At 42.8% G+C, this 14,392-nt stretch overlaps 1 protein-coding gene across 1 annotated transcript in view; it reads left to right on the top strand.

Moving 5' to 3' along the window:
* The first annotated feature begins 969 nt into the window (after positions 1-969).
* DCAF5 (DDB1 and CUL4 associated factor 5) overlaps positions 970-14,392 on the top strand; it is an 86,833-nt gene continuing 73,410 nt past the window's right edge. The window contains exon 1 of the mRNA XM_073609737.1: positions 970-1,321. Coding sequence (XP_073465838.1) covers positions 1,060-1,321 — 262 coding nt within the window. The 5' untranslated portion in view covers positions 970-1,059. The remainder of the gene's footprint in view (positions 1,322-14,392) is intronic.

The raw sequence follows: 14,392 nt of genomic DNA, 5'->3' as shown, positions 1-14,392 counted from the left end.
TCTGTTCTGCGCATGCACGGGTACTATTGGACGGAGGGCAGAAATCAATAGAACACTGGTTCTAAGAAACAGTACCAGCCAAGCATCATCCTGGTATAACCACTTGATGTCCAGCGACGTACGGGTACAATACCTCGTCCAGAAGTCTTATGAGAATTTTTGTAACTTAAAGCGGATTTCCACTCATAAAATGAATTTTGCATTATTCGGCTGCATTCACTACAATTAACAACATTTGGAAATTCTTTGTTTTTGTTTACTCTCCTTTTCAGGTCTGTTGCTCGGGGGTCCCATGTAATCTGCCTCTTCCTCTCCACGGTGCCTGACGTCATTTCCCTCGGCGCCCGTGCGCGCTAGTGTTCCTAAGAGATGTCTGTCATCATTTCCCAGGAGTCACTGGGCAGTGCCGAGGGCTTTGCTGCCATCACAAAGGGGGCGGCACTTCCTACGACGATGCCCGTTGTGAAGGCAACGTCAGAAGTGTACGGCGCTGCGCCGTACATACCGCGCATGCGCGAGAAGGGGCGGTGCATGCTGGTCGCTCAGCCGCACCTGATCCCGGAAGATAATGCTTGTGAGCTTCACATGCCCCCGAGCAAGATGGTAATAGACAAGAACAATGGATATAAGAGATCTTTCTCAATGAAATCGGCAATCGAGCACCAGAGACACGTGAGTGCTGGGAACAACTTTATAGTAATAGTAAGATATTCATCATAGAAACATTTTTTTTTCATAGTTTTTGATATGAGACAGGCATGCAAACAGAAAGAAATAAACCCTGATCATCGATTGGCTATTGTCATGGTGTGTATGTGGCTTTACTGCCTCCCCACACTCTGTACAATGTTCTTCCATGAATCAGGTCAGGCACTCCATAGGAGATTGTACAATGTGATCGTATAGTGTATGCTCTTGTGATAGCGCTGCCCTAGGTGACAGCGCAGTACGGCGGGGACGGGGAGGGGGGAGGAAGCGGAGGATCAGCTGAGGGGAGGGGGCGGAGCTCACAGCGGCCCCGCAACTTGACTCCAAAGAGCTCGGCGCTGCCATGTCTGGATGACGAGAGGCGGACGGAGCGGAGGACAGGCCGGGCCCTCAGCCGCCACCATGAGGAGGGACAAGGGATGCGGCATGAGGTCAGTCGTCGGCGGCTTCCTGTCCCGGAGAGGCCTGCACGGAGAGCCGGTCCTGAAGGAGGACTTCCAGAGGAGGAGGCTGCAGGCCTGCAGGAACCTCTACAAGAAGGACCTCCTGGGCCACTTCGGATGTGTCAACGCCATCGAGTTCTCCAATCACGGGGGACATCTACTGGTGTCAGGCGAGTCACCCGAACACCCCCCCCCAATCCAATCTTATTACCCTAGAGGGGGCGGGGCTTACAGCGAGCCCACCAATCCCCGTCATCGGGTCAGCAGTCAGGGCAGACACTGGCCTCTCAGGCTGGACCCGGCTGTCAGGCAGAGATTTCCCTCAGTCGTACAATGTGTGAGGGAAACCTATGGGGAGGCCACACTTCCTTGTTTTCATATGACACCCTCCATCACATCACTGGGGACACCTCCCTTCACTTCCTGTCCAAGAGAAACAACAGGAAGTGAGAGGAATATATCCCTTTCTTCCTCTCAGACCGGTGTCACCACGACACTGGAAGCTTTCCCCTCACCCTTCAAAACATGAACCACTTGTCTACCGATCTATACAGATATACAGATCCAATCTATACAGATCCCTTCTATACAGATATACAGATCCGATCTATACAGATATACAGATCCGATCTATACAGATATACAGATCCCATCTATACAGATATACAGATCCCATCTATACAGATCCCATCTATACAGATATACAGATCCCATCTATACAGATATACAGATCCCATCTATACAGATATACAGAGCCGATCTATACAGATATACAGAGCCGATCTATACAGATCCGATCTATACAGATATACAGAGCCGATCTATACAGATATACAGATCCGATCTATACAGATATACAGATCCGATCTATACAGATATACAGATCCGATCTATACAGATATACAGATCCGAGCTATACAGATATACAGATCCCATCTATACAGATATACAGATCCGATCTATACAGATATACAGAGCCGATCTATACAGATATACAGAGCCGATCTATACAGATATACAGATCCCATCTATACAGATATACAGATCCGAGCTATACAGATATACAGATCCGAGCTATACAGATATACAGATCCGAGCTATACAGATATACAGATCCCATCTATACAGATATACAGATCCGATCTATACAGATATACAGATCCCATCTATACAGATATACAGATCCGATCTATACAGATATACAGATCCCATCTATACAGATATACAGATCCGATCTATACAGATATACAGATCCGATCTATACAGATATACAGAGCCGATCTATACAGATATACAGATCCGATCTATACAGATATACAGATCCGAGCTATACAGATATACAGATCCGATCTATACAGATATACAGATCCGATCTATACAGATATACAGATCCCATCTATACAGATATACAGATCCCATCTATACAGATATACAGATCCGATCTATACAGATATACAGATCCCATCTATACAGATATACAGATCCGAGCTATACAGATATACAGATCCGATCTATACAGATATACAGATCCGATCTATACAGATATACAGATCCGATCTATACAGATATACAGATCCCATCTATACAGATATACAGATCCGAGCTATACAGATATACAGATCCGATCTATACAGATATACAGATCCGATCTATACAGATATACAGATCCGATCTATACAGATATACAGATCCGATCTATACAGATATACAGAGCCGATCTATACAGATATACAGATCCCATCTATACAGATATACAGATCCGATCTATACAGATATACAGATCCCATCTATACAGATATACAGATCCGATCTATACAGATATACAGATCCGATCTATACAGATATACAGATCCGATCTATACAGATATACAGATCCGATCTATACAGATATACAGATCCGATCTATACAGATATACAGATCCCATCTATACAGATATACAGATCCCATCTATACAGATATACAGATCCCATCTATACAGATATACAGATCCCATCTATACAGATATACAGATCCCATCTATACAGATATACAGATCCCATCTATACAGATCCCATCTATACAGATATACAGATCCCATCTATACAGATATACAGATCCCATCTATACAGATATACAGAGCCGATCTATACAGATATACAGAGCCGATCTATACAGATCCGATCTATACAGATATACAGAGCCGATCTATACAGATATACAGATCCGATCTATACAGATATACAGATCCGATCTATACAGATATACAGATCCGATCTATACAGATATACAGATCCGAGCTATACAGATATACAGATCCCATCTATACAGATATACAGATCCGATCTATACAGATATACAGAGCCGATCTATACAGATATACAGAGCCGATCTATACAGATATACAGATCCCATCTATACAGATATACAGATCCGAGCTATACAGATATACAGATCCGAGCTATACAGATATACAGATCCGAGCTATACAGATATACAGATCCGAGCTATACAGATATACAGATCCGATCTATACAGATATACAGATCCGATCTATACAGATATACAGATCCGATCTATACAGATATACAGATCCGAGCTATACAGATATACAGATCCCATCTATACAGATATACAGATCCGATCTATACAGATATACAGATCCCATCTATACAGATATACAGATCCGATCTATACAGATATACAGATCCGATCTATACAGATATACAGAGCCGATCTATACAGATATACAGATCCGATCTATACAGATATACAGATCCGAGCTATACAGATATACAGATCCGATCTATACAGATATACAGATCCGATCTATACAGATATACAGATCCCATCTATACAGATATACAGATCCCATCTATACAGATATACAGATCCGATCTATACAGATATACAGATCCCATCTATACAGATATACAGATCCGATCTATACAGATATACAGATCCCATCTATACAGATATACAGATCCGATCTATACAGATATACAGATCCGATCTATACAGATATACAGATCCGATCTATACAGATATACAGATCCGATCTATACAGATATACAGATCCCATCTATACAGATATACAGATCCCATCTATACAGATATACAGATCCCATCTATACAGATATACAGATCCCATCTATACAGATATACAGATCCCATCTATACAGATATACAGATCCCATCTATACAGATATACAGATCCCATCTATACAGATATACAGATCCGATCTATACAGATATACAGATCCGATCTATACAGATATACAGATCCGATCTATACAGATATACAGAGCCGCTGAATAGAGTCCCACGTCATCATACAATGATATACATCATCTCCAACCTTAGGGCCGTCTACTGTCATCAAGACTTTAGGGGGGCTGACTGTGACCAGGGAGAGTAGACAATGTCTCTTCTTTGGTGTCACTTCAAGAAATAGTGCCCCATTGTTGGTGTCAGATGAAGAAATAGTGCCCCATTGTTGGTGTCAGTTCAAGAAATAGTGCCCCATTGTTGGTGTCAGTTCAAGAAATAGTGCCCCATTGTTGGTGTCAGATGAAGAAATAGTGCCCCATTGTTGGTGTCAGATGAAGAAATAGTGCCCCATTGTTGGTGTCAGTTCAAGAAATAGTGCCCCATTGTTGGTGTCAGTTCAAGAAATAGTGCCCCATTGTTGGTGTCAGTTCAAGAAATCGTGTCCCATTGTTGGTGTGAGAGGAAGAAATTACATCCCATTGTTGGTGTCAGAGGAAGAAATAGTGCCCCATTGTTGGTGTCAGTGCAATAAATAGTGCCCCATTGTTGGTGTCAGTGCAATAAATAGTGCCCCATTGTTGGTGTCAGTGCAATAAATAGTGCCCCCTTTTTGGTGCCAGAGAAAGAAATTACATCCCATTGTTGGTGTCAGAGGAAGAAATAATGCCTAAAGGGCCTCAGTTTGGAGAGCACTGATATAGAAAATAGAGTCCTGGATGTTCCCGGGCCCCCGAGAACAGAATCTATACACATTGTTTGCTCGGTGTTCTCTGTGTTCTTCTCGGTGTTCTTCTCTGTGTCCTCGGTGTCCTCGGTGTTCTCGGTGTTCTCTGTGGTGTCCTCTGTGTTCTCGGTGTTCTCTGTGGTGTCCTCGGTGTTCTCTGTGTTCTCTGTGGTGTTCTCGGTGTTCTCTGTGGTGTTCTCGGTGTTCTTGGTGTTCTCAGGGGATGAGGAGCTTCCAGGACTCTCTTTCTTTTTTCTGCTTGTCTGCCAATGTCTGTTCATAGACATCATGGGAGACGAGTGCCTAAAGCAGCTGCCAGGTTGGTAGCGGCTTTACAGGGTTGGTTCACTTTTACCAATAATCTGCCTATGGAGATCAAAGGTGTCTGTAAATAAAAATGAACTGTGCGGCTCAGGTGTACCTCATGTAGGCTGATTGGAAAACTCCCAGGACATTGCTGTGTGAGGCCTAATTATTACTACTCATCTCCACTATAACAGGGGCAAGCGTTCTCAAAATCCAACCTCCCCAAATGTGTTTTCTCTCCCCTGATTCAGTAGCTCAGAGTTTGGGAGCTCACTCCAGTGATGGAGGAGGTGAACAGCAACATCCTAGGAGTTTTCCAGTCAGGCTTCAGGAAGTACGTACCTGACCTACACCTATAGCAAGGGCATTATTTCGTTTTTTGTCAAAGCTGCACAGTTTGTTTTTATCTACAGATGTTTTGGTAAAGGTGAACTATGCCTTTAACCATTTGCTGACTGCACTAGATCCAAAAGATATAGTGTGCTTGTCCAGTTCTGGGAGGATGTCCCCATCCCCTGGGGTGCGCATCGAGCACGCTCTGTGACCACTGTGTCCTTTAGACACATCTGATAACAGATCAAGGTAAAGGGCCAATCACAGTAGCCCATTACCATGTGATCAGCTGTGTCCAATCACATGTAAACAGACTTGCCAGTTTTCGGCAGTCCTTTCCTCGTGTTTTGTCCGTGTGAAGAAAGGACAGATGATAACCAGCAAGGCTCTCAAAACACTCTTTATGCCAGGGGTCTTCAAACTACGGCCCTCCGGCCCTCCGGTTGTTCAAGAACTACAATTCCCATCATGCCTAGTCATGTCTGTGAATGTCAGAGTTTTACAATGCCTCATGGGATGTGTAGTTCTGCAACAGCTGGAGGGCCGTAGTTTGAGGATGCCTGCTTTACGCTGATCCAGGCATTACCCAGATTATGAACAAGATCGGGTCTGAAGGTTTGTTCTTGAGATGAATTTGTATGTAAGGTGGAACAGGTACATTGTTTAAAGTGTAACTCCAGCCCAAAAAAACGTTTTTAGGTTTTGGATAGCACAGGGAAGGGATATCACCCCTGTAACATTTGTTCTTCTGTCTGTGCCCCTGTTCAGAAGATTTCTCCTCACTTTCTGTCCCAATAACAATTGGATTTTGAAAATTTTGGGTTGTCGTGGAAACAAGCCTTGGTGATAAAAGCTTCAGTGGAGACACCTTTTTCCCATGATTACAGGAGTGAATTTCCCTTCCTAGGGGTAGATTTCCTCTCACTTCCTGTTGTCTCCCTTCTGTAAGTATGAGTCAGATATAAGTCGGATGTACTGCCTGGTTCAGCCTTTCAAAATTTTCTTTGTCTTTTTGCGTTTGTTTAGCAAAAAAAAAAAAAAAAAAACCCAGTGGTGATTAAATGCCACCAAAGGAAAGTTCTGTCTGTCTCAAAAAAATGTTAAAAATGTCATATGGGTACAGTGTGGCACAATGGCAATATAGTCATTCAAAATTGAAAGTTGGCCTGGGCAGGAAGAGGGTGAAGGTGCCAGGTATTGAAATGGTTAAGAGCCAGTGAAGGGTTTGAAAAGAAAAGTGACCTAGTGGCCTCCAAATCACCTTTACCTGGCTCTCAAAGGGGCATTCATGTTGGTTCCTGGGCTCTCCTGTTCCACTGAAGAGTCTGGGTCCATAGGAAACTGCTTCCCTAGGTGAAAGCAGGGGGATTTCCTGGGAATGTCCATTCCCCAATCCCTAATGACCCCAGTATCAATGGGTATTGCGTCATTTCTGGGGTCACAGCTGTCATTCCAAAGTTAGTGTAGCCAAGCATGCAGCTATTCAAACACCGTATGTGCTTGGTTACTTGCATTACAGGGCAGGAGAGACATTGAAGGTCTAATGCCTCGTTTCCACTGAGCGGATCGGTTCGGTACGGTATGCTATTTTGGGTGTTTCCATTATGAAAGCGGCCCATACAACCGAACCGTACTGCTCCATTCAGGGTCCTGCTTCAGATGTGGGGCCATAGAAAATGGAACGGTTCGGTTAGGGCGGAGCTACGATACATTCCACTGATTGGCTGACAGAAAACTCTCTGCTGTGCTATGCTGAGGCATTTTGTCTAAACCCTGTATGGCCCGTTGTGGTCCCACTTGCAGTGGAAACGCTCACCAGAATAGACCGGACCATTCTAGACCATTCAAACTGTACCGACCCGAACCGATCCGCTCAGTGAAAATGAGGCATTATAGACCCCCAAATCTCCAGAAAGTGTACCTGTCACCTGCCTATGCTATCATATAGGGGCTTATTAGCCCCTATGTGATACAAATAAAGTAAAAAACAAATAATAAAAAATGTGTTAAAAGAATTGTACACAATAAATAAAAATAATAATTAAAGAAAAAAATTAAAGCCCTCCCACATAAAAAAGTGAAGCGTGAGGCAAGCATGTATATATACACATCAATGCCCCATAAGTGTGCAGTATCATTACGAATGATGGCGGGTGAGCGGTTGTCACAGTTGGCTGTATATGATGGGCACAGTGGCTGTATATGTTGCTCACAGTTGGCTGCATATGATGGGCACAGTTGGCTGCATATGATGGGCACAATGGTTGCATATGATGGGCACAATTGGCTGTATATGATGGGTACAGTTGGCTGCATATGATGGTCACAGTGGCTGTATGTGATGGGGCACAGTTGGCTGCATATGATGGGCACAGTTGGCTGCATATGATGGGCACAGTTGGCTGCATATGATGGGCACAGTTGGCTGCATATGATGGGCACAGTTGGCTGCATATGATGGGCACAATGGTTGCATATGATGGGCACAATTGGCTGTATATGATGGGTACAGTTGGCTGCATATGATGGTCACAGTGGCTGCATATGATGGGTACAGTTGGCTGCGTGTGATGGGGTGCAGTGAGGCTGCATTTGATGTTTTTGTTTCAGAATTTTTCAGTTCGTTTGCACCCCTCCAAAAATTTGCCACTGGATTCCACGTACATGCGCAAATTTAAGACATGACTTGTTTGGTATCTATTTCATCGACACAACCCCTTCTTTTATATTTTACCAATAATGGGTATTATAGTGTTTGTGTTGCACTGAGATTCATTTTAGTGTATTTTTTCCTGAAAATAGGCATTTGATAAATAACTGAAAATATCATGCAACATAACAAATTGCAACAACCACCATTTTACTATTCAGGGTCTCTGCTTTTGAGGAAGATATAAACCTTTTTAGGGGCTTTACAGTTATTTCTAGCAAAATAGATTTTAACTTGTGCAAAATATGAAAAAAAATACCGCAGTACACAAGTGGTTAAAGAGAAATGTCACCCTTTCCTATAGCGTGGCTTTATTTTCCTCTTATTTTTGATTGCCTCTATGGCCTTGGAGGATCTGAGCGACGTCATTACGTCACTTCTGGTCCAGGCAAGTGAATAATTTTTATTGTTTTATTTTTATTTTTTTAAAGCAAAAGATCAAAAACTTTTTTTTTTTGATCTTTTGCTTTTAAAGGTAAAGGAGAGATTTGGGGTCTTTTTGACCCCAGATCTCTGCATAAAGAGGACCAGTTATCATTATTTCTATTACAAGGGATGTTTACATTCTTTGTTATAGGAATCAAAGTAATTTAGAAAAAATTAAAGGGACAGAGTAAAAAGTAAAATAAATTTGATTGCACCATACATGTGAGGTATCGCCGTGAATGTTAGAGCGAGTGTTTTTTTTTGTTTATTTTTTTTCTTTTTAAATTCATTAAAATGTATGTTTTAGAAAAAATAAATAAATTACGGTACGTTTTAAAAAAGACTGCTGTGCAAAAACTGTGACATAAAAAATTGCAACGATCACCATTTTATTCCCTAGGATCTCTGTGTGTATATATATATATATATATATATATATATATATATATATATATATATATATATATATAAAATATTTAATGTTTGGGGGTTATAAGTAATATTTTAGCAAAAAATACTGAATGAAACTTGTAAACAAAAAGTGTCAGAAAAGGCTTGGTCTTCAAGTGGTTAAGAACTAAGGGTATGCAGACTTTTGAACAGGGGACATTTCATTGGTTTATTTGTTACCATGTTTTGTTCTATGATTGTGCATTCTTTTTATGCCACATCCATACCACTACAGTGCTCATCCATGCTACATCCATACCACTACAGTGGCCATCAGTGTCACTACAGTGTCTCACAAAAGTGTAATAGGTAGTCAAATTAGATTTGAAATGTATGACCCTAGAACACCTGATGGTGCTCCCTGCATGTTGGGCCTCTCTATGTGGCCAGGCTGTTTAAAAGTCTCACACATGTGGTATCGCCATACTCGGGACGAGTAGCAGAATATATTTTGGGGTATAATTTTTGCTATGTACATACTATGTGTTAGAAATATCTTAGAAATTGACAACTTTGTGTAAAATAAATAAATAAATAAAAATGCGTTTTCATTTTCCAAAAACTTGTGGAAAAACATGACCTGTTCAAAAGACTCATTATGCCTCAAAGAATATACGTTTGGGGTGCTTGCTTTCCAAAATGGGGTCATTTTTTGGGCGTTTCCATTGTCCTGGTGCTCCAGGGCCTTCAAAATTGCGATAGGTCATTAGGAAATTAAATGTGCAGTTTATGCTCTTAGAACGCCTGATGGTGCTCCCTGCATGTTGGGCCTTTGTACGTGGCCAGGCTGTGTAAAAGTCTCACACATATCGCCATACTCAGGAGAAGTAGCAGAATGTATTTCGGGGTGTAGTTGCAAGTATGCCTATGCTGTGTGTGAGAAATAATTTGTTATTATGACAATTTTGTTAAAAAACAAATCTTAATTTTGCAAAGAATTGTGGGAAAAAATTCCAACTTAAAAAAACTCACCATGCCTCTTACTAAATACCTTGTATTGTCTAAATTATATGAAAAATAGGGTGGGTGGCGCTGCCCATCACCTGAAGAGTGCTCCTCCGCAATGGGTCACTCTTCCCAGGTGAAATGTGCAGTAAATAGGGAAAAAGACACTGCCGTCACCTGAAGGGTAATACTCCACAGTGATTGACTGAGAAGTGAGTGCTAGATAGTGTGGTTAATCACAAATAAAATAAATATCATAACTGGTGTTCTCACCCTGTGCGTAAAACAAGTTTTAGGCCTCATTCACACGAGGTGGATCCGCTCAGCGTAGTCCGCCAGCTCAGCAGGAGATCTCTCCGTTGATCTCCGCTGAGCCGACGGATGACAGGTCCGTCTCTGCTCACTGAGCGGGGAGGGGCCTGTCAGGGCATCGCTGATTCCTATGGAGGGATCGGACGAAAACAGACAGCATGTCTGTTTTCATCAGATCTCATCCAATCCGCCAGGACGGATGCAAATGTATTGCCATATGTCTAATTTTAGCGGATCGGATGTCAGCTGACATGGTCACCGCTGACATCCGTCGCTCCATAGACCTGCATGGAGCGTCCGTTCAGGTCCGCCTAAAAAACTGACAGGCAGACCTGAACGGTCCGTCCGTGTGAAAGGGGACTTACAAATAAAGCACTGTTAATTGTGCTAATTGCAAACTGGTGTGTCAGCCTGCAGTGTGGAAATGAATGTGCTTAGTGTGATAGTGAGTGTTTTCACCCAATCAGCAATTATAGCCAAATGTCGTCATCCCAAACAATTCATCTCAACAACTAATCTCAACAACTATATCATAAAAGTGCAGCATGAATTAATGGTATCCTTTAGTGAACAAAAATAAGTACATTAACACATTCTATTGAACGGAGTCTTTCCGTGAAAAAGATGTGTGTGTGTGTGTGTGTGTGTGTGTGTGTTATATATATAATATAAAAAATATTTTTTAGTGGTTGATAATAGATTTTAAATTCAGTCTTTGGTAGTGCAGAAAATGTCAAGGTTTCAAGTGACTTGTGCCTATGTAGCAATTTAGGTGACTACATAGGCACGAATAGAATGCATTAAAATAAAAAACCTTCTGCCTTTACAACCCCTTTAACTCCTTGATCGCCCCCTAGTGTTAACCCCTTCCCTGTCAGTGCCATTAATACAGTAACCGTGCATTTTTATAGCACTGATCACTGTATTGGTGTCACTGGTCGCCAAAAAGTGTCACTTGGGGTCAGATTTGTCCGCCGCAATGTCGCAGTCCCGCTAAAAATCGCTGCTTCCTGCCATTACTAGTAAAAACAATTAAAAAAATTAAAATGTCCCTGAATCTTTCCCCTATTTTGTAGACGCTATAACTTTTGCGCAAACCAATCAATATGCGCTTATTGGGATTTTTTTACCAAAAATATGTAGCAGAATACATATTGGCCTAAACTGATGAATGCAATTTGTTTTTTTTGTTTTTTATATATGTATGGTTTTTTTGGATATGTATTATAGCAAAAAGTAAAAAATGTTTGTTTTTTTTTTTCAAAATTGTCAGTCTTTGTTTATAGCGCAAAAAATAAAAAACGCAGAGGTGATTAAATAGCACCAAAATAAAGCTCTATTTTTGGGGAAAAAAGGACATCAATTTTGTTTGGTTACAACATTGCACGACCGCTCAATCATCAGTTAAAGCGACGCAGTGCTGTATCGCAAAAATGGCCTGGTCATTAAGGGGGTAAATCCTTCTGGGGTTGAAGTGGTTAAAGAGGAGCTCAAGCCCCACCACCACCAAAAAATTAAAAGTCAGCAGCTACAAATACTGTAAATGCTAACTTTTACTATTAGAGCACTTACCTGTCCAGTGATCCCACAGTGTTCTCACCCAAGCCGATTCTTGAATCGGCTCTCGGGTGCTGGCGCCGCCTCATCTTGGGTAAGGGAAACAGGCTGTGGAGCCTTGCGGCTTCACAGACAGTTTCCTACTACGCATGCGTGAATCGTGCTGCGCTTTCTCAATGAGCTGGCTGTGGCGAGGGTCAAATTTTCCTCTGAGTTCACCGCGGCAAACTCTGCAGGAAGTGGGAGCGGGTACATGTCAAAACCAGGTACCCATTCCCCCCCCCACAAGGTGCCAAATGTGGCACTGGAGTGGGGGAGGAGGCAGACAAGCGGAGTTTCCCCTTTTGGGCTTTAAGCCAGCTAAGCCTGCACTCTCATGCTTGTGATAGCATGTGTAATACATCTTCCAGGCTCCCTGTTTGTCTGCCCTGCTTTGCTAGATTGTATTCCCTCATTAACGACCTCGGGTTGGATATCGGACTATTCTCTTAACTCTTTCTGCCTTTTGACTATGGATTGACCCAGACTATTCTTAACCTTGCCTGCCTTGTACCTGGACTGTCATTGAACCATTCTGCATTTCTGTCAACCGCAAGTACCTGTTCACTTTGCTCAGTTTGCGCCTGCCCTGGCGTGGTGGCCAAGCACTATAGCATTATGTACACTAAATTACCAAATGTATTGGAACTCCTGCCTTTACATGCACATTAACGGCATCCCAGTCTTAGTCCGTAGGGTTCAATATTGAGTTAGCCCACCCTTTGCAGTTATAACAGCTTCAACTCTTCTGGGAAGGCTGTCCACAAGGTTTAGGAGTGTGTCTATGGGAATGTTTGACCATTCTTCTAGAAGCGCATTTTTTGAGGTTAGGCACTGATGTGGATGAGAAGGTTTGGCTTACAGTCTCTGCATTAAATCATCCCAAAGGTGTTCCATCGGGTTGAGCTTAGGACTCAGTGCAGGCCAGTCAAGTTCCTCCACCCCAAACTCGCTCATCCATGTCTTTATGGACCTTGTTTGTGCACTGGTGCGCAGTCATGTTGGAACAGGAAGGGGCCATCCCCAAACTGTTCCCACAAAGTTGGGAGCATGAAATTGTTCAAAATGTTTTGTTATGCTGAGTTCCCTTCACTGGAATTAAGGGGCCAAGCCCAACCCCTGAAAAAAAAACCCCACACTATAACCCCGCCTCCACCAAATGATTTGGACCAGTGCAGAAAGCAAGGTGGTCCATAAAGACATGAATGAGCGAGTTTGGGGTGGATGAACTTGACTGGCCTGCATAGAACCCTGATCTCAACTCAATAGAACACCTTTGGGATAAATTAGTGCAGAGACTGCAAGCCAGGCCTTCTAGTCCAACTTCTGTGCCTGACCTCACAAATGTGCTTCTGGAAGAATGGTCAAACATTCCAATAGACACACTCCTAAACCTTGTGAACAGCCTTCCCAGATGAGTTGAAGCTGTTATAGCTGCAAAGGGTGGGCCAACTCAATATTGAACTCTACGGACGAAGACTGGAATGCCATTAAAGTTCATGTGCGTGTAAAGACAGGAGTCGCACAACAAATCACACTGGAGTGAACAGGTTACATGTGGGAAATGGGATTTCAAAAAAACAATCTAAGCAATAGGGTTTTTAAGGGAATCTTTGGCCACTTCTAGGAATTCAAATATATTTATATTCTTAAGCTTTAAAGCATAAGTTTACCCCTTCCAAAAAGTATGAAAAGGTAAACTAACACGCTACACCCTCACCACTACTCCCCCTCTGTCCCATTTGCGCTTAACCCCATGGGTACCCAGGCAGCTGGTGCAGCAGTCTAGGGATTTAAAAGCTACGCTGATCTTCCCCCTTCTGTTGCTGGTAACACTGAGACATGAGAGCAAATCTGGTCAGAGCAGCCACATGCCAACACCTGACCAATCAGAAGTGCTCTGATCCGTCACAGAAAAAAGTATGACTTTCCAATCCGTGACCACTGCACCAGCTGCGTGGACATTGACAGCTAATGATTTATACAGGCAAGTGCAACAGGGAACGGGGGGTGGGGAGGGTGTAGAGCAGCCCTCAAAATTTGAATGCTAGTGGAAAATGATTGCTGGGGAAAGTGGTGCTGCCTTGGAAGGGGGGAGGGACAAGCACTGTCGAAAGGGGGGAGGGGGAGGGAAGAGCACCATCGGCAGGCAGGGTGGAATGGGAGCCATTCTCCCAGCGATTGCCCAGGGG

The sequence above is a fragment of the Aquarana catesbeiana genome, linkage group LG13 (genome assembly GCF_042186555.1).
Source record: "Aquarana catesbeiana isolate 2022-GZ linkage group LG13, ASM4218655v1, whole genome shotgun sequence".
Lineage (NCBI taxonomy): Eukaryota > Metazoa > Chordata > Amphibia > Anura > Ranidae > Aquarana > Aquarana catesbeiana.
This window is presented reverse-complemented; position numbering and strand designations above follow the sequence as displayed.